The following is a 26201-nucleotide window of genomic DNA, read 5'->3' as shown; positions in this document are numbered from 1 at the left end:
ATCAGAAAATATTACACTTTTTTCCTTTCAAAGAATACAAGTCAGTTAATAATTAAGAGGGTTTAATTACATTCTTAATTAATATTTGGATGTCTAATTTGAATATTTCTTTTGCCTTTTCTCTTACTCGGTCTCTCTTTCTCTCTCTCTCTCTCTCTCTGTATGTGTGTGTGTCCTACAGTAAGGTCTGATCACATAGACTTGTCTTGACCTCTTCCCATCTCTGTCCAGTGTTCAGCAGACAGATGCCTCATCGATCAATGCCAGCCATAGGGGTCCACAACAATCCCCTACTGTGGCCTAATACACACACACACACACACACACACACACACACACACACACACACACACACACACACACACACACACACACACACACACTTGCACATGCACGCTTGTCTCTACGAATTGATGGATCCGTCCAGGGGTAGAAGGGCAGATCAAACAGCACTGGAAAGGGCTTCACTCCAAAACACAAAAGATGAAAAGTTGACAAGAAGGTGGACAAGGTTCATCTTTTCCTTAAACCCCCCATCAGCTACCCACCCATCTCACATGCCACTCATAGCTCTCTCAGCTGTTTCCACCTCTCAGTGCAACTTGGCCTTTGAAAAAGTGAATGGGCACACTTGCAAACCCATTTTGACCAATTGTTTGGGGTTATAAATGAATGAGAACAATCTCACTTAGGTGCACGTACACACAGAGGCACACATTTTGGATGGATTTTAACTGAGAAGAATGTAATTGATACAGTTGTCTGTAGATGCTTACACAGAGAGCCACATTCAATCCGAATGAAAAAATAAGAAAAAATAAGAAATCCACAATACTTTGAATGAAACTCGTGGAATCACCTGACAGAATGGAGACAAATCTATAAAAACAATGCCAAATTAATGCACGGCCACAAATGTCTGAATTATGATCAGTCATGCACACATTTGTTCATCTTGCATCATTAATGACAAACAACCCCATAACTTCTCCTCTTGCTCTTTAAAAGGTTACTGCCTGCATTTGAATTTGCCTAGTGTGCACATATTTCCATAAACTCATGTATTGTGCATGCAGTTATAAAAAAAGACAGAAAGAAAAAAGAAAAATCAGTGAATGGTCTCTTAAATTATACATTTTAGCACTGAGTGGCTGCACATAAGTGTGTGTGTGAGTGTGTGTGTTTGTGTTGTGTTTGTAAATAAATGATAGGGTCATACCTGCGAGCCACTACACCAAACAACTGGGCAAGCAAACAAAAGCAAAAGCCGTTCGCTAAGTACAAACAACTGCAAAACACATCAAAAAGCAATCGTGCACGTGGCCTTTTCGTGGTCCGATAATTCTCCACAATTTTCTCTGGTGCCCTGATTCTTTCTTTGACATTGTGTGGCAGTGGCAGGGGGCACTGATGTGAAAATCTTAAAAGGATTAGGCGGGCTGGTGTTGCCAGCCAATTGGTGCTTGTCAATCTCGGAGGCCCCCGTGCGTTCAGTCTCTTACGCCTGGTACCAAGCCCCCTTTCTCTCTATCGGTCAGACTTAATGTCTGAAGCTTAAATGGACACACCAGCCTGTCCCCTTGGTGTGACAGGGTGACAGGTGGCAGATCAAGACACCAGGATAGAGAAAGGAGACAGAGTCGGCAAGAAACAGGCGGCTGGAGACGGAGTCAGGAAGGGCCGCGTAGGCAGGGATTAGAAAACAAATGAGAGCGGAGTGACGAGAATGTGGAAACACGCAGACGAATCATACGGGCGGATCTGGCTACTGTCATGCTGCTTAGCTTCTGGTGTCATCTCACTTAAGATTCCCATCCTCGGTTCTTCTTTGGAAGCAGATTGAATTGACAGTGAAATGCGTATTAAATAACAGCACCAGTATTTAATTTGCAGAAACTGGGACAAGAGTCAGCAGAGCAAAATGTAGCAAAAATAAAAAGAAAAACTGTCTCTGTGTTATAAACAAAAATGGAGAATTATGCTAATACGTTGCAGCAGTGTAAGTTGTGGTACACACATTGCATGGGGTTAGGGTTAGGGCCTAGTTAAGCAGTTGGGGTTTTATAGGCAATGGCTGGGCATCTTTCCAAAAGGATCCGATACAGCTCACTTAGGTCTGAGAGAGAAAGAGAAAGCGAGAAGGGGGTGGTGGGTGGGGGTGTTTGGGTGATAAGAAGCAAAAAGAGAAACTGCTGCCGCCACAGAAGAAGACTGCGCTTTGGATAACGGTTATTATGGGACTCAGGAGTGTCAGACTATTCCTCAGCCTCTTTACATGGGTCAGTTCTTAACAGCACTGGCAACCATCCCAGCCACAGACACACAATGGAGCCATTCCTTGGTCATTACTAGCACACACGTTTCTCCAGCGCACACACACAAAAACACTCATTCACACACATCAAGCCAGCATTTACTCTTAGTAGACGGGAAGGAATAACTGCCGCCCCCCACTCATCTCGGCCCCCCACTCATCTTGGCCTATTTCTGACAGGCCGTATCTGGACTACGGATTCAACTTGGACAATGTTGTCATGGCACTCACCTGGTCTCCTGTGAGATGACAGGCGGCGAGGTTCTGCTCCTCAAATGACGGGGCAGAGCGGACGTATTTGAGCCAGCTGTTGCCGGCGGCATCTGGTCCCGTGTCCAGTGCAAACTTCACGTTGCCCATGTCATCCACCACCTGTTGAAAAGCAACAGGTTAGATATTAAAAAATAAAAAACAGACTTTTTCAACGACTATTCAATTGACTTGATTTAATCAAGTGATTTTTAGTGTAGTTATGCAGTTGGTGTGTTTACATGGATTAAATATTTGTGTGTGGGCCAAGGGTTTGATGTCATTTAACTTTAAGGTACACAGAGCTAACATGTCAGTGGGTGTTAGGGCCATCTAACCTTGTCAATCCCAACAACAAGAAGAGGAAAGAGGGAAAAGAGGAGGGAGTACACAAACGGCGGTGTCTTTTACTTGTCTAAAGACTTTCCCTGGCACATATTGATCACCCTTTGTAGCCCCTGCAGACCCTTGAGACTCCAAGAGTGGGTTTCATGTTACCTGCTTTCACAGAGAATGAAGGAGGATGGAGGTAGTGGTGGAGCAGGAAGAGGAGGAGCAGAAGAACAGAAGAGGGGCTCATTGTGAAGTGAAGAGTGAGGGGGAAAACCAGGAGCGACTAACCATGCTTTATAGCTTTATAGCTTTATAGCAATGAGAAATAAAGGCTCCCAATCTAAACTGATTCCTGAAGTAAAATGCAAAATAATGACAATTTTGGAAAGACAGCAATTTTGCAATAAAACTCTCATTTCTTTTTATATTAGACAGAAATTTGCGCATATATGAAACAGAACCAGAAATTGCAGGAATCTTTGGTGGTGGAAATTTGTGTTTGCTTGGTGAAGTTGGTCGGTTCTGGGAAATCTGGAGCTGGCAGAAACTACCGGGCTCTTCTCCACATAGCTGATGTGATACTGAGCCTGTGTGAATCCTCCAGGAAGACCTGGCCTGAGACTGAGCAACTCCTCTAATTACAACCACCAATCAGCCTGGCTTGAGTTCAGCCCTGACTTCTAGTATGACACGGTGCACTTTTAATCACAGTCAAATGCCTGCTGAAGGAAATCGAGGTGTGATGGAGAAGAACCAACAAACCCTCTGACATTTTTAGATGTGCAAGGTTCGCGAACTTCTCTAACTGCCTGCTTTTCTAAAGCCATGCTCATGTTTTTTCCCCTCCAGCTCGTAAAGTGTGAAGGCCTATGTTCTTGTTGTTGAATGCACGCGGAAGGTGTATTTTTGTGGGCGGGGGTGCAGGTGCCAAGTCTGGTGAGTAAATATGTAAAGGGTCTGGATGGAGGTGTGGAAGAAACGCCATGTGATGTGCGTGCTTGTACAAATACGGCAACTGTTTTAGGCGAATGCACGTATGCACGGCTAAGGCAACAGCTTCATGTAACAGCATTGCCGTGCTACTTTCAAGCCAAGGTGTGAGTTTACCGAAGTAACTACAGTAACTGCGCCTTCTTTAGAACAATGATGCCTGTTAGCGCCTTGGCTGAAAATACATATTAAAACCTAAAGGTGTTTGAAAACGCCGTTCAGCGAGGCTAGAACGAAAGCTGTAGCTGCTGGTTGTGTGTTTGTAAGAGTGTGGAAAGAGACAGTTTACTGCAAATCGGTTGCTTCTATGCATTCTCAGATATTCAAAAGCCCTATATATATATACATAATCATGTCAACTGAACAAGCCAATGAAAAAATCTTCTCTATTCCTCATGCTCCTCAGATCTACAGCTACTGTCTCCTCACTGTGCACTTTAAAGTCCAAGCACTTGGCCTGACAAAGGCAAGGCCTTCATTTTGTGTGTGAAAGCAGTCAGTGACATGCTCACACACACACACACACACACACACACACACACACACACACGCACGCACGCACGCACGCACGCACGCACACGCACACGCACGCACGCACGCACGCACACACACACACACACACACACACACACCTAGTCTTCCACCCAATATATTTTCTGCTGCTGGTGGAATCAAAGTGCACTTGTCATGAGATTACAAGGTAGCTGCAACAGGTATCTTAGGTGTTTTATGAACACATGGAGAAAAGCTGTGATCCAGGTGTACAGTGTGTGCGGTTATTAGTTTCTTTTTGGGCACATGTGAACACTGCAATGTCTACATGTTGGGCATAGTTGTATTCATACCCTCTCATTTTGTCGTTCCCCCCCCCCCCACACACACACACTCTACTACATCACTCTCTCTCTCTCACACACACACACACAGATCTGATCGTGGATTTAATGAGCAGCAGACCTGTGTGTGTTCCTGTATGTGTGTAGTCTGGGAGGCCTGCTAACACCCTGTCTCGGGGTGGAGGCCTGATTTATAAGGCTTCAAATGAGGGGCAACAGAGAAGGAGAGCCAGAACAAGCTTGCGGCTGATTGTTTGTTTATTTACCTTTACCTTTTTTCACCCATTCAACCTCCTCCATCCACATGTAACATGGAGGAGGAGGAGGAGGAGGACCCGGCTGGAAATCATCAACTCCACGTGTGAACAAATTTCAACCAAACAAAGCGAGCGAAAAAAAAACTCGGCTACTCAAAGATTTCCCCAAAGCTTCTCTCAGTGATTAGAATGCAGACACTGTAGGTGTAATGATATCAGAAAAAGTCTTTATATTACCAAACCCATCTCCGCTGAATGTATGGTAGCTGTGCCTTAATCTTATCACTCAGTTTTCAGTTCTTCTCATTTGTTCAAAAGGAGAATGAGCTGGTAAATTATTTTGATCTCAACCTCTTAAAGATTCTCTTGAATATCCTTCGATCTTTTACCAAAGATCATACACAATTAACCGGTTTATTGTAAAACCATCTATTTATTGCTTTGGTATTTGTAGATTTTGTAATTATATTTAATCACTGAGATTGTGGAAGTTGTATTCATACAATAATGTATTTTTAAAGGACAAAGATCCATCTTACCTAGTATGTTTGTTCACACATTCATTTACTTCTACATCACTGATATACTGCACTACTCTCACTGAAAACATTTTAAGAAAAGCAATTTCAGAACTTGACCTATACTATGAACAGTATTACAAAATGACTCACTTGACAGCATGCACACACAGACACACACCAACACATTCATGTGCACAGAGACACAATGAGACTTCACTGAAAGAGAAGCAGCTCTAAGTGGACAGGATGCAGAGCAAACTCCACAGGAAGCTCTGATAAGAGCACGACACTTATACCTCTCCTCACAACACAAAGGGGAACCTTTGACAGCTAGGAACCTTTAATGGCTGTCTCGGCATGCCCTCTCCTCCGCCAGTTATATCTGACGGATGTGTGTGCTGCACTGGGCTGAATTAGTGGCGGAAAGTTGCTTGTACGGGTAGACGTTGGTGACAAGGTATATATTATTTTCTGTTTGACGAAGGACAGAAAATGGAAATGGCAGCTCGGAGTGCAGTGGTGATTGTGATTTTGATGTGAGCTTGAGATAGAAGCATGTGAGACATAACTCCTGGGTTATTGTGTGTCTCTGAGGGAATATTTTTACAAAGTGTGATCTTAGTGCTCCGTTGCACACTGATGTGGTGTTCAACGTGTGAACACACCCTTGTTTGCATGCATTTGTATACACGTGTGGTAGAGGACCAAAGAAAATAGAGAAACGTTTGTTTTTGTTTCAAGGTTTTTGGAGGATAGGAGATGAGCGAGCCATACTGATTTGCCATTTTTCAGACCAACAAAACTAACACATTGGTTCCGGTATTAAAGAAGGAACCAGGCAGTTAAGCAGGATCTTTTTCAAAAAAAAGTTAGCTGAAAGATTTCTTTGAATCGAAAGTTTTTCTGGCTCTGGGAAATGGAAATAAGCACTCTAAACATGTAGAGAATGGCAGACTTTCTCCTGGTTCATCTGCTAATGTCCTGGGGAGGTTGCCAACAAATGGAAAAAACATTGTTTCAAGGAGGAAAAAGAAAGAACAAGGAGCAGATTCTTTTTAAGTATCGATCTTCCTCGATCTAGATTGGATTTGTGTGAAAATATAGAGAAAAGAAGGATAGAGAGATAAACGAAGAAAAAGAAAGGTATGGAGGATTGGGTGCAGTTCAACTTAAAGGAGGCAGGGGGCAGCCTGGCGTGAAAACAAGCGCAAAGTAGAAATAAAACTTCCTTCTCTACAGCTGTACATGTATTTTTAAATATATAAACAAGGCCATGGTGGATGTAGATAATAGAAGTGGTATAAAGAGAAAGAATTACATATGAACACACACATTAATACACTCTGTTTCACCCTGAGAAAAAGGACAGTCATAGAAACTGAGCAGTGACAGATTGAGTGGCTGTGAAGTGGGCTGCGGAGCTGGTTGTTAGAGGTGTTACAAATTAAGGTGCAGGAAGACTAACAAGAAATAAAGAAGTGTGTGTGTTGGGTGTGTATCCTTTCTGGGTCTGTTTCCAGTTGGGAGGCCTCTTAACATGCACACAAACACACACACACGCACAGACTGGCAGGCTAATAAAGTGGTTGATAGAGTACAGATCATGACAGCTTCCAGTGTGTTTGTGCTCATTCTTATGTGGGTGTGTGTGACTGTGTGTGTGTGTGTGTGTGTGATGGATGGGGGCCTACGGAGAAGAACCTACCATGCTACATCACTCAGTGATCTAAAAGAGTGTGTCTGTCCATATTTGTGTGCATGTTTATGTGTGCGGACGTAAGAAGTGGAGAGACACAGGAGGAGGTCCTGCCAGTGAGCACCGTCTTACGCTGAAGAAAGAAGACTGGAAGGAATAAAAGAAATTTTTCATATTTTATTAAACTTCAGTGGACTTAAGCTGGGTAAGGATGATCTGTGAGGGAAGTGGAAAAACAAAACAGAAGAGAAGGAGGAAATGAAGAGGTGTGATGAAAAAAAAATATAGCTGTGATTGCATTTCAAGTTACTATTTATAATATCTGTAAAATTGGAACGCTAAATTTGTTGATGTGTTAGCGTGGGAGTTGAAATATTTATTAGTACCCAAATAAACGTTGTAAACAAAATAAATCAATGTTCCTCGTCATAAAAAATTATTTAAAAAAAACAACTATTACTTCTTTATTTGTGTCACCTTTGTCACATTTATACACTTGTCTGTTCTTTTTAACAACAATGTTTACAAATTTCTTATTTTTTTATAATATAAAACATAGAAAACAATCAGGAACACTGTCATCATTTCTCACACAAACTCTTACTGACTGCATTTTGATCCAATAAAAAAATAACAGTAATTATATGAAATCAAATGCTTAAAAATGATAAATTGATAAATTAGAAATAACAAGAAATTAAAAAAAAAACTAAGTCAGTTAGCTCAAAATGATATTTTCACCAAGCACTGTAACCAACCAGAGAAATGCGCTCTTTTCAGCACGCCTCTGAAATAACATGATCAATGAAGTTGACAGTATTTGTCAAGCATGACTCATTCCTCTTAACCAGAAAAAAATAGTCAGGCCAGAGATTATGTCCAAACAGCACAAATTGATTTCAGCCTTCCACATCTCTACACCACACATTTTCCTTTTTCTCCTAATCTGTCAGAACCACAGCGCCTCATCTTTCCTGTCTTTTCATGCACACGCTGTTCTTAAACAAACAAACAAACACCAATTCACTTGTGCTGAGAAAAAAAAATGTAACAAATAAACAGACGGGCCACGAATGAGCTGGTATAGCTACTAACTGCAGTGACATTCGAACATTATTTAAATGTTTTCTTCAAAACCCATAAATGCATTAAAACACATGTTCAATAACTTAGCAATAAAACTTTGAAATCGGTGAGTCCAAACAAAGAGAGTCAGTGGCAGAGTATTTCATCAGAAGGAGCCCTGCTGTGAGTATAGATTGGACCTTTAAATATAGAGTGAATGTCTAAGTGTGTGTGTGTGTGTGTGAGTGTCTGTAAGGCTTATTACTGATGCTGGTAATCGTACACCTGTGTAGCCATGTCTGGCAGCCTAATGACAGCTAAAAAGGAAACAGGCTGTAAATCCACACACACATACACACTCAGGCTTGCACGGAGTACACACATTTTATTGAGGTAAGAGGCCACGCTGAATATCACATCTTTAGAGTTTGTCTCTGTCAAAGGCACAGGTGAATGCCACTGAAAAAAGTGCGTTTCTGTATTTTGTGCAAGCTTTAGCTGTATCACTAGTAAAATGCATGCATGTGAGGTGTGGCAGTGTGTGCCAGTATGTGTGTGTGTGTGTGAAGGTGAGTGAAGGCTTGTTAAATGTGACCCATTTTATCTGGCCAGGGCGGCCATCGACATAATTAAAAACTAGGCGGGCAGGCCAGAGAGGGCCTGGGGCCTTGTAAAAGCCATCTGGGTTGTAGTGTGAGTGAGAGTGCGAGCGTGTGTGTCTGCTTGCATTTTGAGTGTCAGAATGTGGACCTGCTCACTAATGAACCGACTTGCTCCTATTAAATCAGCGTCTCTACAATCACCGTCACACAGCTATCATTTGTGGTAAGTCTGCATGTGCGACATTTAAAACATGCCATTAAAAAAAAAAGTCCCAGTGTCCCCAACACTGGTCTGATCACGGTGACGTCAAATCTTTTTCAGTTTCTTGTTTGGCTCTTTACAATAGCTCAATATATATGTAAATATTACCTAATGTAATCTAATGTCTAATATATATATATATATATATATATATATATATATATATATATATATATATATATATAATAGAGAGAGAGAGAGAGAGGGATAGATAGATAGATAGAGATAGAGATATACACAGAGCAGATAAATATGGATTAGTACATTATCAGGAGGTTCAAGAATCAGTTGTATCAGTTATACTGTACTGTACCATACTAATCTATACTATATAGAACTAAGTTTAAACCAGTGTGCTTCTGCTTGTGGCCTTCATCAGGGTCATAGTGACCACAAACCAAAACATGTTGGTCTAGCAATAAAGTTGTTTTATATTCTGCAACTGTTGCTGGAGTTTTGATGTCTTTAGGCGTTTTCCTCCGTGCACCTTGGAAGCAGCTGAAGTTGTGCCAAAAAAACTTCACTCTGCGTCTACTACAGAGGCACATTTTATCATACTGTAAAGTTACAGCAGTTATGACATTGTTTATTTTTGCATTATTGGACTGTCAATCGCAAACAAGTACTTATCATGAAATGCATAACCAATAAATTTAGTTTTACACTTTGATGGGCAACATATCTAACTGGAAGAGAATAGGAGCTTTTTAAGAGTTAAGCCAGTGATAATGCGTCTGCAACTTTAGTGCATTTTTTTTTGTTTTGCATCATGCCACTGTCTCCCTCTGCTCACCCCTGCAGCTTATTTGAATGAGCAGGTTGCCATGTGCAGAGTTGCCATGTTAGAGTAACTTAAAACAGGAAGTGTGCATGTTTTTAAGAGAAGAGGGGCAGTGAGTTTTCGGGCTGGACCTTGTTAATGAAATGGCTTTGTGTTATTTACAGCCCCTTGTTAAAGGCTGAATGAGTGTGTGTGCTTGTGTGTAAATGTGCATGCATGTATACATATATATGTGTATATATATATATATATATATATATATATATATATATATATATATATATATATATATATATATATATATATATATATATATATATATATATATACCTGCATATGTATGCAGGTGTATGTGACTTTTTGCCCGTGTACACGTGTGTTTTATGTCATATGATATGTCCAGCGTATATGTATATGCGCTCGTGTGGGTGCACAGAAGTTCCCATCACACTATGCCTGTTTTACTGTTGCACAGCCTTTTATAGGCAGGTCTTTATGATATGTATTTAGGGCAATTAGTGAGGAGATATATTGGCTCATTATAGAGAAACAGGTGCACCACAAATGGGGAAATATATGAACGGTGCATCAGGGTCACACACTTTGTCGGCGGTGTTTGAAGGATAACAACTAGACTTATGTGTGTGACAAACAGGAGCGCACACACTGAATCAGTTAGAGCCAGACTGAGGAAATGCTTTCTTATAGTGGCCTCTGTCAAAGAAATCATACATTTAATAAAGAATGTTTATAGTGTTTAAAAGTCAGCTACAACAATTGTTAACAGGCTTAAGAAAAACACAAAGTCTGTCCAAATATTTAATAAGAGGAAGGAAGAAAGAGCAAAGTATGTGTTTAGTGGCTGGAAAGAACACACACTGAGCAAAGTGGTTGTTTATTGACTACAATGTCTAATGTTGCCTTTGTCTCAGATTTTATATACAGAATTAGAATAACAGATGTTTTAAAGTGTCATTCATTTGTATTTGTCTTTTAAGTGTTATGCTCTGGATGCTTGTACCTCAAAAATATAGAAAATACATAATATCCTTATAAATCTTTGCCTCTGTCACCAGAACAAGGACATTTGTGAATTTTGCCACAAATTAATTAATTAATTGAACTTAATTAACATCTTTGAAGTATAAGAAATCAGGACATATTACCACCACAAAAACAACAACCAAAAAAGTAGCATAACGTAAAGCTTTAAACATGTTTTTGTGCTTTGTAATCTTAAAAAACTAAAATAAAAACAACCAAAATATTGGTCAAATATTAATGAGAACAGTGATCTCCATATTTAAGCAAATAATATGTATAAGCATTGTTGATCATATTCTTCTTAACGATGGTGATTTTTTTTAAAGTTTCCTTAACAAAAAAAGAAAGTAACTAAATCAGTCAAATCTTATACATCCATGCCAAGAATAATAAGAAATAATAATGAGGAGAGGAAACTGGCATTCAACACTGGCACAACTTGACCTCCATGCTATTGACTGACATCGGAAGCGAAACACAAAATGGGACAATTCCTGGAACTGTGCGCACACAAATAGGGAAGTGCTGTTTAGGACACATTTGCAGAACTTGTAACACTCAATTATTTATTAACACCTAAATAAAGGAGTCCTTCCAAGGTAAGCTCTGGATGAGATTTTCAGCAGATGGTAGTAATAAGAGGTTTTGATAACGGGCAGCAAAAGGAAACTTCCACGCTATTTGTTTATATAACACTGTGGAGAATGATGAAGGGGAAATGGAAGCAGAGACCAAAGCCACACAGATACAGATACACACTGATAAATCTATTCATTCGTAATCGTGCTCCTAGTGATCCAAACCAGACAATTTCAAGAAGAACCGACAGATTTCTTCCCCTCCTCCCTCCAATTTTTTATTCAGTTGCTGTTCAGTTTCAAATCAGCATTTGTCCTATCTGCTACCTCATTCCTTGAATCTCAGCAAAGCAGATTGACACAAAACAGAAGACATCACATGTCTCCAACCATCTTCTTTAAATTTCACTTTTGGGAGAAAGCCATTTTAATGCAGCATTGTAGAAAGTTGCTGTGTCCTTGTCTGTAGTGACATCATGTGTTGGCAGACAGCTGAGAAAAGATGAAACACGAACACTAAGATACAATAAACGGTGCTCAAGGTAAAGAGAGCAAGAGATTGACAGACAGCGACACATTGTGCTGTCTCCTTCTCACTGTTGTCAACACCTATAGTCCACCTGGGTTTCTGCAGGAAGCTTGAATTTGAGAGGCCAAATCAGCAAAAATGCATTGTGCAAGATATTAGTGCCCCCTCCCTTCCACAGAAAAGAATAAAAAAAAAAAAAGCATTTCAGAGCAGCTGGCCAGGACAGCATGTGGCAGAACCCCTGTGTGGCTGCAGGCCTGGGCCTTATTGGAACCATCTGAGCTTAACTTTGGGTTTTCTATAACAACCAGACTCCAATTCCTTCTCTCACCATTAGTGTACGGCCAGGATTTACTCCTCGGTCTGATGACCCGAGATTAAAAGATTTGCTTGAAAATCAAATATTTACAATTAAATGACTCAATAAAAACAAAAGCCTCATCACTATAACACAATACTCCATTTTGCTAGAACGACTTTTAGCCAACGTCTTTTTCAAATTAAAGAAAAAAAGAAAGAAAGGGCAGATGTGTCAGCTTAACGAAAATGTATTTTTCTGTGTCCAAATCCAAATGTGTCAACTTTTGCTGTTTTAAAGCAACCAAACTTTAGTTTTCTGCTCACTGCATTTTATATGATATTAAAAATGTATTTTTGAGCCAACAACTTTTGGTACCTAAAGCTTTTTCACATTACTCCATATAAATAAAAATGCAAAGCCTTGTTTTATCATTTTAAAAAAATGTGCTTCTATGACAGGAAAACGTGAAAAGAGTGGATACAACTTTATTATTACTATCAAATTATAGTTTAAAAAAAAGCAGTTCTGACTTATAAACTCACTGGCTTCAGGCTGTGAATTTTTATATTGCAAAATACTTCAAATTGCATTCAGGCACAAAATAAAAACAAAAGCAAAGAAGAATAAAATTAACTGAGGTTAACTTGCCAAAAAAATACAGATTTTACATTTGCTAGAACAAGCCAGTGATAGGCAGCTTTATTCTCTTTCCTCTGCCAATATATTTAAAATCCGCTCTTTTCCTACTTGTTGTAAAAAAAAAGAGAAAGAAAAGTGAAAAAACCCCACTGCACTTATGCTCTCTCGACTTCCGTGTCTGGCAGTTGTGAGGCACAGAATGCCCACTAGGATTAGCTGTAGGCATAGAGGCATAAATGATGCTATGAGACGTGTTGCTCTCCTCATAGAGGATTAGATGAATATCTGGCTATTCTCATCTCTGCCACGGACTGATTTAATGTGTGTGTTCTCGTCAGCGCTCTCTGTGTGGCTGCTTGAGTGTGTGTCTCAGTCCAACACTAGCTTCTACGTCACGTTACACACATGTAGAGCCCAGTGCTCCCCTCTTTTTCCCCGAAACCGGGGGCTGAGACTAGCCAGGACATGAAGGCCAATAAAGCGTTCTCTCTCTGAGTGTTGGACCTGCTGGCAAGAAACAGAGGAAAAGACCCATTTCACTGTTGTGTAAACCATTGTTTCATTTCCACACGTCTCTCTCCCTCTTTCTGCTCTGATATTTCACAGGATTTTTTGGCTCCTGTTCAAGTGCGAACACAATACGGCTATTGAGATCACGGTTAGCACCTCTCGGCCTGCATTGAATTCTGTGCTAGCTTTAGCACCCGCAGCCACCACCTCATGCTCAAAGCACTATAACAACTTCTTTCTTTTCTTTGCAAACCCTTAATTTGGATTTTGACCCAAGATGCAGCACCAGCAGACTCAGTGCCTGATATCTCATCTCACTATCTTAACCTTCGCCCTAACTCTTTTTCTGGCGGGGCCCCCAGTGTGCAGGTAATGGATCCTGCTCGAGCATCTCCACCCAGAGGCCCATATATCTAACTTTTAATTAAGAACGCTCATCCCTTAACCCAAGAGAAAAGGAAACGGTCAAATCAGCTGCGGGCAGCGGTCTGTGGTGCAGAAGGGTCCTGCAGTCATCTGGTTCGTGTTAGACACAATATTAACAGTGTGTCAGTTATCTGCCTTTTAATGTATGATGGGATATATGGAGGAAGAGATGGATGGATATGGGCCCCCCTCAGAGAACCTAATGCCTAAACAGGCACATTAGGGTGATTGAGGCACATGGAGTAAATGGGGCCCAGAATGGGAGACTTTGAAGTTATTTATAACTGAGGGGATGTTTCCAGGAAACACAAATAAAAATAAAATTGTCCGTCACAAAAAGATTTTGTTAAACAAAAGCAATTTGAAGATGTTGACCTTTAACACTAGATAACAGTTTTCTACTTCCTAAGAACAGATGTATCAAAAGATTAAACAACAATGAACATGGACTACCCATCGGAGAAATGAAAAGCTATCGCAAACCACACGTGACAAAAAATTCTAAACAAGCAGGCTGTTTTGGAGATAGAAAAAAAGGACGGTAGGAAGAAATGAGGAGATAAATGAGAAGGAAGAGCAGCTGCTGACATGAGCCCTCTCCTCTCTGTCAGATAAGAGATAACAGGGCAGCCAGTGTTTAGACACACCATTAGTAGTGTCATTAATCACACACACACACACATATATTCACACACAGAGGGAGTGTGGAGATGGAGGAGGAGGACAGGAGGAGGACACAGAGTATCGCTTAATTACTGCTTCCAGGATGTAAGATCGCATACTTTTCTTTTAGAGCTCAAGACTTACAACAAAGCACGCGCACACACACACACACTGAACACCAAAAAGCCAACTAGCATCAACAATTAAAAGGCAGTATGCAGTGACTGCAGAGATTTGATGTTCATATTTATACTAAAACGTAGTGTTTAAAAAAAAAAAAAAAAATTATTCATTTCATTGCAGAGAAATAAATGACATGAAATACTGAATGCAGTGGCTGTTTGATGCACAGAGTTTGGCTCGGTACAGAAGGGTCATGAGGGACAGAGAAAGGGCGCAGGCCCAACTTTAACTCCCACCTGGAAACTTCTCATTAAAGCTTAAACGGCCCACGGCGTCCGAGTCTCCATTAAAATCACACCAGCAAATAACAATGACTTTCAAACTATCCTTTGACTAATAATGCTGTCATTACAAGTTACTTGTGGCATTGCAAAGACCAAAAAAAAAAACTTTTTGGAGTAGTCTGAGGCTCCCCGTGGTCACATTAAAAGCTAAGGCATAATTTGGCCATTCACTAACAACTCTTGGAGAATGCTTCCCTAAAGGAACACAATCAGGCATAATTGGCCAATCACCAGTGGGAACAAACACAACAGTATACCTCACACAGTGTAGCTGTTTGAGACAGTGCACAAACACAAGACCTCAAACAAAAAATAAAAGACAAAAAAGGCCACAATCTGGTCTTACAGTTATGGCATTGCTTAAAAAATTATATACATTATGTATTTTGTTGTTAAGGAAATATATATTGATTAAAAGGTCCAATCAGTAAGAAATGTCATATACATGTGCAAAGATTTTAGGAATTATCACACATGTAAAGATGTTTGCAGAGTTTGTTTTTTGTCAATCACTCGCAGGTTAATGCGTGTATGTTCAAGATTTTGCAAACCACTTTCAGTGTGGTAGCATGTTTGTGATGATAAGGTGACCCTTTTTATTTCACTGATGATGATTGAATTCCCCTGTAATTTATTTCCACTCAGTCAGATGCTGCGATAAAGGGATGGAAATATGGTTTTCTTAATTTATCCTCTGTCATTTGTCCCCTGTAATTCCAAATATTCTGGTTTCCTTCATAAGAAACCTTCAGTTGTTCCATGAGTGTTGAATACATTTTTATTTTATTTTTTTAGATTTTACATCTGATTTCTTTTGACAGATTTTAACAGATTCCAATCATTTTTTTAAAGCCAGGTTTTAAACGTATTGCTGCTCATCACAAAACTACTGATCATTTTGTGCGTGCTTTGGGACCATTATTCACTCATAAACAGCACATCCAAAATCTATTTTTTATTAATGCAGTTCAGTTTTCTTCAGCTTAGTTCGAGGCCTTTTCTTTCATTTTCAGGCTCAGGAAATCAATCACGTGTCCTTCGCCTCCAGTTGATTACTGTAACGTACTGCACTCCAGAATCAGTAAGAAGACAGCTTACAGTTCGAACAGAACTGCTGTTGTTTGGCTTGTATCTTGTTCCAAGATACGTGACAACATTAGTTTAGCTCTTAGTTAGCCCTTTCTGTCATTACCAGTGGAATCTAGACTACATTCTAATATTTTATTTATATCTGTTATCCTTTAACTCTTCAGCATCCTGATCATTGCTTAATATCCTCTGTTAGGAACCTGCTGTCTGACTCTCTCAATTTGACCAATGACTATAATTATTAGTGTAGTTGCTGTTTAATTTATGTAAAATAAACGGCAAATTTCACAGTTTTCATTCCTGAATAGCATTAAAATTTGGAGATATGAGGCTTTCCCCTGTGACTTTTACTCAACAATAAAATCTACTGCCAGTGAATAGAAGCTGATCAATAACACTAAGGACACCTAAGGTGCAACAGGTCATCTCTCAGCACTTAGACATCATTATCTATTATTGACTGACTATTGATCAGTTCAGCTAAGAGAAGTCAATACAAGCATATAAACTCTTAATTTTATAGACTTTGTTAAGTGAATAGAATGCATTTTAATTTTATGGCATAATAGATAAGGAAATTTTCACCCTTAAAAAAATGCATTGTGTAAAAATATTTATTTCAGTCTCTGGAAATGTAGTTGTTTTTTTTTACTCTTAGTACTGTTGGTAGCATTTCAGTACTTGAGGGCATGATAAACCTGCAATTTTGCATGTATTCTGTAACCACAATAAAACGAACAAAATGGATTTTCATTTGTCTGAATGTGGGCTTGAGCTTGTTAGTTGTACTAATTACTCCAAACAGCAAATTGGATCTTTTAAGCCTGAGGGGTGTATTCACTGTGACCTCCCCGTGTGCTTGAGCTCAGTAGTCCTGGGAGGTATTTAGGAGGTAAACATGTTGACTGCACCTCCACCCCGCAATGCTACCATCCATTTACTTTCCCACATGTGCAATTAACGAGCCACTAGCTAATTTGGGGTCTGTGCATATATGCAAATGAAAGACAAACAAAAGGGAACGGGTGATGGATGACAAGAAAGGGGGCTTTGAAAGGGCTCGCATAGGACACTTAGCACTGCAACACTAATTAAAAAGCCATGGCACTGAGCGCACGAAGGTAACTCATTAGCTGCAACCTGCTTCTGTGCCACACGGTGCACTGAGTGCTAATGCTAGCTAGCTGTGAAAGAAGGAAAGCCACATAAAGAAAAAGGAGAAAAACAGTAAGAGAATGATAGACATGGGCATTGTGGTGCACTGAGGTGTCCATGTGGGCATATAAGCCAAGCCAAATGAGCTTGGTTACAATAGCCTTCCTGTGCTATTGCCCATTAGTTTAGTGCAGGGGGTTGCAAGCTGAAGAAAGGTTACCATAAGCATGGCAATTAGGGCTATAATAGGATAAACAACAACCTGGCCAATGGGGGGAGTGAAGCAGAACACAGAATGATTACAGAAGGTGGGTGACTTTAGCTATATTGATCTGTGGCACTGTGGTGGAGGGAGCTGAAAGTGGCACCCTCTGAGCCTGCATGGCTTCTTTACTCAGTGCAGATAATGCCATCAGTGTCCAAATGAAAACTCAGGCATAGACAGATTTTCACACACTTCTCATTCTCTCGTACCTGCACACAGACGCACATTCACTTTGTATAGGCATGCAATTTGTGCTACACGTGCTATATGTGAGTAGGGATGGGTATCGAAAACCGGTTCTTGTTGAGAACCGGTTCCCACTGTTTCAATTCCTTGGAATTGTTTGCCATTTTTGCAAACGATTCCCTTATCGATTCCAGTCGCCCCAAATGACATCACCACGTTGCGGAGCGTCATTAACCTGGCAGGAAACACGGCGCCTCAAAACTTTGGTTATACTTTACGAGAACGGTTGACAACAGGGCAACTTGCAATACTTTCTAAGTAGATATTTCATTTAAGGGAGGAAACACTAAGAATATGCAAAAGCATTTGCTCACAAAACACGCGATGACCTTAAATGAATGTCGTGTTTTTAATTCGCTCCGGACTCGTGAATCTCAACCCAGCAGCAGCGGTAATGTTTGCACGTCCTCTCCCGTTAATGCGGCAGGTAAATAATCAACTAACAGTGCATATTATGTTAGCATGATCTGCCTTATTACAAAATCTGCCATTACTGTGCATTTAGGTGACCATGATGAGAGAGACAGAGTCTGGCTGGCTCAGATGCTGGCAGTTCTCGCTGCAGTCTACCGGTAGCGTCTCCTTTCAGGCCAGGATAGACGAATGTCACCGAGCAGTGACTAAGTTAGTGGTCAAAGGCTTGCACCCATTTGCCACAGCAGATGCCCTCGATTTTTGGTAAGTGAATGTGTTTAATTGTAGGCAGGGACATTACTGGATATTCTTGTGTAATTGCTACTAAATAATTTATGTTATACTTTGTAATTGCTACAGAAGAATATTTATCTTATTATTTTACATTTACAATTTTTTTCCTGGGGACCCCGTGACACCCCATTGAAGAGCCGTAGGCTGGATCTCTTAAGATCTCACTGTTGGGTTTGTAAGGCCATGTTACTCCTAAATTTCTATCTTGTTCAAAGAGAAGATGTAAAACAAAGTTCTAAGCTAATCGACCTTAGTGTTCCCCTTTTTAAAAAAGAATCGATAAGAGAATCGATAAAGAATCGAATCGTTAAACAGAATCGAAAATGGAATCGGAATCGTGAAAATCTTATCAATACCCATCCCTATATGTGAGTGACCCATCTCCACTAAAACATGTGCTGTTTTTCCTCTCTAGTTATTAATTTAATCTCTGTGCGAGTTGCCACAGTCTCTCTCCCACGGCTCTTTATACAACTCTTAACATTTTCTTCATTGTTTAGCTAAACATTCTCCAGAAATACTATTTTCATGCAGGAGGGCCAACGAGGAAGGAAAAACAGGAGGGAGAAACAAGTGCTGTGGGATCAATGGTGCAAAAAATTGTTTTTATCGAATGCCGCACGGCTCACATTTCCTGCAGACACAGATAAGAGAAAGAGACTGAGCAGACCCTTCTGTGTGTGTGTGTGTGTTTGTCTGCGTGAGAGTGTGCACGTGTTTGTTTGGTTGGTTAGGTGAGAGTAGGGGAGGGTGTTTGTGAGGTGGGGGGCAGAAATAAATGAGATTATTGATGTTACATGTCAAATATAATTGCTGAGATTTGAGCAAAAAGAGGGAGAGGGTAGGCTGATGGGCTCGCTGATCCGTGGAATGCTTCATTTGGGAGAAAGGCCAACAAGTCACAGAATTTGGATTGTGACCTCGGGTGTGTGCAGATGTGTTTGTGTGCGATACTGCAGGAGAATGAGAGTTGTTAACTTTTAAACTTCCTAGTTTCTAGAGAATTAAACACGCAAACACACGTGAGTCTTAATCTGTCAGATATAATATGTTGTGATTTTTTTCCCCTGTGCATGTCCACCTGATTTTTCACCTCTCAGGGCAGACATTTTGGAAAGACCCTCCAGGAAATTCACAGAGGCCTCAAAACACACATATTTTTTTCCCTGCCGGGATTTAATATGAAAAAAGCTAAATGAGAACAAAATCTGTGAATACTTTCTGATAAAAAACGTTCTTACTCAATGTAATTCTGCAGATTACGTCAAGTGGAGGCCTCTAGTTTACCAAAGTAGGATTTATTTCAGGACAATTTCTTCTTCAGGCAGACTCAATTATTTCAATTCTTTCAAGGCTCCAAGTGAAAATGGCTACAGAAAAGATTTAAATAACAAATAAAGGGAAATACAAATACAAGACAAGACAAATGCAAGTTCTGTCACTGGTCACCGAAACCTGACACATGTAAATCCTTACAAATTGCATGAAATTGTCAATGCTAAGAGGGCACCTAGCCTGTATGTGTGCGTGTTTGTGTGTGTATTGCCCACAAAGAAAGAAATATTTCAATGAAAATGTTCAATTATTCACAAAAACAAACATCTTAAATTTGCAGTGCTTTCAACCCTCTCTACTAATTGTATCACTTTCAGCTTACATTGTCTTTGTCAGAAAATAGCTTAATTTCTGAAGGAAAATATCACATTCTGACTTATCCCTCTTAAAAGGTTACATTTTCCAACTCAGTGGCCAAGATGGCCCTCTGGCGCTATCATTATTTAAATGGTAAATGTCAGCATCAACTTTAGGACTATTTCTTGAGTTTTATAGCAGGAGAGGACTATTGTAAAGACACAACAGAGAGAATGAGAACATTGCATAATGGCACATTATAGGACTAATGATACAAGCAGAGTGTACAAAAGCAGACAAGTTTTTTGTTTCAGGCTTTTAAGCAAAACTTCACAGCACTTGTGCATCTATGTCTTTCTGGCTTAACGTGACCCTGTGTGTCTCTCTTGGGAGCACATCTTGTCCAGGCCCAGTTAAAACCAACCCAATCTGCAATTGGATCCCAAAGGTAGACAAGTTCTCTTGCCAAGTCTCACATATTTTATGGCAAGATCTGTAAAGTAAGCCATCCACCTTGGCCTTAGGTTCACGGCACCTCCATAAATACAGAGCCTATGAAAACAGGGCACAGGGGTCAGGCCTGATCACAGACCTGTGGAGAACATCTTCCAGCCAAATGGTTTGTTTTTAGATTTATTTAGCTTCCCGTTATGCCAGAATTCTTGCCTGATCTTTGAATAAGACAAGTCCGAGAAATGTCTATACTTGTATGACAGCATGCATGACTTAATTTTATGAAATTATGGGTTGACAGTGTAAGCAATGTTGGAGTTCATTCCCCCAGACTACTTCTCTGCTCCCTCCCCACCCATCTTTTTCTATCCACAAACACTCCACAGTCTGAGTGTGTGTATTTGTGTATGTATTAAGATGCCGGTTGAAAATGTATCTAATGACTCTAGCACTGCCCTATCAATCAAGCCTTGTGAGGACAGTGAAAATCAATGGTTCCACGCAGAGCTACCTGAGGTCCCCCACACTTCATTTGTCATAACCGCTCAATACGTCAATGAGCAGAAACTACAACACATTTCAATCAGGAGGCTATTGGCAAGTGTGCTTGGTGTAAATCTTTTTGGTGTTTTCCAATGATTGTGAACTTCTCTATTTCAAAGCAGCATTGTGTTGTGGCAAAGATCATCTATTCAAGTCTTCAGTTTTAGTCTTTCTTTCATTGATAATTCATTCATCCAATTTTCTTTTGTTTCTCCCAGCCTGTCATATTTATAGTGCATGATCTTTCTTTGATAGATTCAGCTTTTCTTTTTCTGTCCCTCTCATTTCTCTCCTTCTAGCTCCCACTTCTCTTCTCTCTGGGCGTTTATTGACATTTCCCTCCTAACCTTCTCTCTTACGCTCACCTTAATGCGTGCTGCCTTATCAGATGCACAGGTGGTTTGGAGTTTCATTCGACCTCACTCCCTACTCTTCTCCTTTCTTCCGGGTTATTCATCCCTCCTTCCTGTGCTCTGAAAGTCAAGCTTCCTTTTACAAAACCCCTGCGGTCTTATCTGGGAGACCCCACGACCCCACAGTCATTGCAGCAGCCAGTAGGAGAGAATGGAGACCACGGCTCCCGCGGGAGGAGGACAACGGGACTAAGGTGTGTGTCCGTGCACGTGTGTGTGTGTGTGTGTGTGTGTATGTGTGTGTTTAGCAGCATTAAAGCAGTCTATTTGCAGTCCAACTGTCTAAACACTTGTGATAACATACAGTGCAGCAGCAGTAGAACATAGTACTCCAGGGACAGTGCTGTTACTGCTCAATACAGAGGGAGAAAAAAATCCTATGGCTGAAAGTAACAGTTATTTTTATTCCCGATTACTGATTATTGATTATTTCTCATTTAATAATTGATTGATTTATCTTCAAAATGTCTCAAGATAACAGTCTTAAGACTAGAGACCAAAATGTTCCAAACCCACAGAAATCAAACTTTCACTAACACAAAACATGACAATACATAACCTTAATGATAAAGCAACCAATGTGAATGTGAAACTATTGAAATGATGAATATAATTAATAAATTCATTATTAATGACCCTACTGATATTTAATTTGTCGTGTCCTAACGAGGCACACTAACATAGACCCACATGTCTCGTAAAGGATTAAAAAAATATAATAGATAAATCATTTCTTTTTTTTCTTAGAAACTCTAAATTGTGACCCGATTACAGACGCGTTGAAGAGACTTTATCGACACATTAATAACATCCACGCTGTTTCTTACAGTTTTTTTTTCCTGTTTGGAAACAAACCAATGAAATGAAGTTATAATGTGCGCTGGAATCTCGTGTTTCCTTCCTGTGCTGTTTGTTAGTGTGTGTGCATACTTGTTTTGTTGTGTGTGGTCTTTGTCACAATCTCTGCAGGTGCACCCAAGTGTACGTATCCTTTATTCACATCTATTCACATCCTCATTCTTTTCTGGCAACGAGAGCTCCCAGAGGAAAGCACCTGCCACAAATGCACATGAACAAACACACATTCACACACACACACAAACACAGCATATATTCACAGCTACCTACACACCTACACAAAATTGTATGCCCTCAATGTTTTTGAGACACTGCATTCTTGCCTATTTCCTTGTTCTCATTTTCGCTCTCTTAGTAGCTTCGTTTAGGTAACCTGCTTGCCCTCACTGCCGCAGACACACACACACACACATGCATGTGCACAGATGTTGATTAATGAATAGAACAATGGATTAAACCTGCTTGGAAGAGCAGGAAAACAACGGATAGCAAAGGAAATATATAGGACATAGAAGAATAGAATGGGTGCTAAAAACAGAAATGACCGTAAGGATCTGGTCCAATAGGTCAATGATCAAAGAGCAGAAAATACAACCTTAAAAAGACCTAAAACACTATAGCTATTGTTCACAATGAAGTCAAATCAAATGTATATACTGTCTATGTGCATATAATTTCATAAGAATAACATTTTAAAGTTCATACGGTTGAAACTACACTAGTTTGCGATTCCAAAGTCAAATTTGGACAAAAGTGGTCTGTGTACAAATGTGTTCATATATGACTATTTTAGGTCATACATTCCAAAATGGTGAGATGGGTAGCGATAGACAGACAGTGCCTGGCTGCTGCTGCCGCTGAGTGTATTTATAGGCATTATCATCTAGTCTGCAATGCCAGCAAGCTACGCTAAAGGCATGCTATTAGGTTACAGCGGGTGAATGACATCACATTGAAACGGGAAGGACAGATGATCAAGACATTACGGTTGCTCACAAACTTTATTTCACTTGCCCTTTTTGGAACAAAACACTTCAGGTCTGATGTCAGATTCTTTCTGAAAAGTGAATTTAGGAAAAATGCGGTGAGTTCATTGAACGGACACAACAATCCAATTTCTATACAGCTACCTGCAGGGGTTTTATTTTTGTTCATTTTTTTTTACTGATTGTTTACAGTCTGTAAACTTCCTGTTTTGGACAATAAAATATTATCCAATAGTGATTATCAAAGGATGGGGTGTGTCTGTGATAACCACCTCAGTTTAATGGGCTCATTAGTTTCTTGACTGCGTATATTTGAAAGATGAAAAAAGTTAAGAGCTGTGACATGTGTGAAAGTTACTGCTTACAAGACTTCATTTGAAAAATGTTCAAATTAAGTGCAGGTTAATTGCAGCTTACCACACTGAAACATATTTAAAACACATTATGATTAATATCAAGTGCATTATTAAATCGAGCATGTGGCTTACAGGTTCATAATATTTACAATCAATGTTCCCTCTAATTTTTCATGTGTCCCTTGGACCACTGTGAGCAACATTAGACGTGTGCACTGTGGTCACGCCAGCATCAAATCCATCCAAGTTAAATGGGGCGATCGTGGCTCAAGAGTTGGGAGTTCGTCTTGTAATCGGAAGGTTGCCGGTTCGAGCCCTGGCTTGGACAGTCTCGGTCGTTGTGTCCTTGGGCAAGACACTTCACCCGTTGCCTACTGGTGGTGGTCAGAGGGCCCGGTGGCGCCAGTGTCCAGCAGCCTCGCCTCTATCAGTGCGCCCCAGGGTGGCTGTGGCTACAATGTAGCTTGCCATCACCAGTGTGTGAATGTGTGTGTGAATGGGTGGATGACTGGATATGTAAAGCGCTTTGGGGTCCTTAGGGACTAGTAAGGCGCTATATAAATACAGGCCATTTACCATTTACCAATGGTTTATTAAAATAATCAGATTTCAGCATTTACATTAATGTTAGACTACTTTTAATTAACTGCTTTAGCCCACTTGCAATGAAAATTAAAAAATAATCTTGTTCATGACCTGTGTAGCATGTTAACACTATTGGAAGTAAAAATAACTTGAACTCCAATTTTGAAAACAAAACTTTCTTTTCTTTTTTAAAATAAAGCTCTGACTTGTAATGTATACTTTATTGATCCCCGTGGGGAAATTCCTCTCTTCATTTAACCCATTCACTCAGTGAAGCAGTGGGCAGCCATTGGGCGCCCGGGGAGCAGTGTGTAGGGATGGTACCTTGCTCAGGGATACCTCGGGGTAGCTGTTCAGGGAAATCAATCCCCCGACCTACCGATCATGGGGCCACCATTCTACCTACTGAGCTATCCCTGCCCAAAGTATTATGAGTATGAGTCTGTGGTCTGCAAAATACAGTATATAATGACCAATGTTGAGAAATTAATTATATAGTTACTTCTTCAAAAAAGTAACTGAGTTATGCAAAGTTTTTTGCAGCTGTTTACCTAAAAATGCAGCCAAGGTGTTGGCTGCATTTTTAGGTAAACAGCTGCAAAAAACTTTGTTGTTTTTAAACAAACATTTCAAACTATTTACAGAACAATCAGCTGCATCAAATTTGATGCCACACAAATTATTTGTGCCACTCCAAAAAATAATTTCTGTCCACTATGAGATTAAGGAGAACAGCAGCCTGATACCTGCAGGCCTGACAACAGGATGTATCACTGCTGTAACACCTGTAACATTCAGCAGTCGCCTCATTTTTCTGACACACACAACAAAACTATTGACTACACTACACACTAACTACACAAGATTTGTGCTAAACGTCGCAAATCTCTCATACCGTTGTCACTCCTAAAACTTCCCCCTTCCTAAACTATTAAATACCATGTTGCCATACCATTTCTTGATTGGTCGACATGGTACTTTTTTAGACCAATAGGAAAGGGTGGAGTTTTTTTTTTGTTTTTTTTTTGCTCACAGGCGGAGAGTGCTTTCAAGCGTTTTCCTTATAATATTTTCCCGTTTCTTCCCGCAGTAAATATAAACAACGATAGTATTCAGGAAAAAACCAAACATTGCATTTTTTTTAATCATAACTCTGGTTTTACGTGGCCTATCAACACAATTTAAAAACTGGTATAAAGTCCACACTTTTTCTGTCAATTGTTCCGTTTGTCCTGCTCGCATCTCCAATGGTTGTACACCTTGTCATTAACGTGGCTTCGCTCCACATCAGCCACTGCCGCTTTGCTAGCTAAAACACCGGTGTCGGTACATAAGGACGCTGTCATAGCCTGTCAAAGGGGATAAGATGGCATCGTTCTAATCCCATACAGGAGCAGCCAGTCACTTCCTGACTAACACTGTAAAACAGAATTGTTAAAGTATTAATTTTAATTTTAATTCAGGTTAGATTTTTTTTTGTGGACAACGCAGATTTTCTGTGCGCAGAGAAGGTGCCAGCAGTGCGCAATTGCGCACGCGCGCACCTTAGAGGGAACGTTGTTTACAATACACTATTTAAAAAGCATCTGAAAACATGTTGTTTTCACCACAGAAAGGACTTGGCTAGCTTTTCTGATTCTTTTTTTAAAAATGCATTTTGAGGGTGAATGCGTCACTATAATAGGCTTTAGATTAGCACTGCTATTCTAAAATGTCCTGATTCTTTGGGTAAATAAAGGAGAGAGTTGAGAGGCCGCTGAACGTTTTTTAACCAACACCTATCCATCGCTGGAGCCTATCACAGCTGACTTCAGACAAGAGGCCGCGGAACACAGTCTATCACAGGACT

The 26201-nt window shown here is 40.1% G+C and overlaps 1 protein-coding gene across 1 annotated transcript in view; it reads right to left on the bottom strand.

Annotated features, from left to right (window-relative positions):
* prdm16 (PR domain containing 16) overlaps positions 1 to 26201 on the bottom strand; it is a 172646-nt gene that overhangs the window by 20543 nt on the left and 125902 nt on the right. The window contains 1 exon segment of the mRNA XM_085261087.1: positions 2546 to 2686. Within this exon segment, the coding sequence (XP_085117213.1) occupies positions 2546 to 2686 (141 nt within the window).

Source organism: Mchenga conophoros, linkage group LG20, assembly GCF_057382185.1.
Source record: "Mchenga conophoros isolate Kocher_MC1m ecotype Shallow Benthic linkage group LG20, M_conophoros_male_GT1.1, whole genome shotgun sequence".
Taxonomy (NCBI): domain Eukaryota; kingdom Metazoa; phylum Chordata; class Actinopteri; order Cichliformes; family Cichlidae; genus Mchenga; species Mchenga conophoros.
This window is presented reverse-complemented; position numbering and strand designations above follow the sequence as displayed.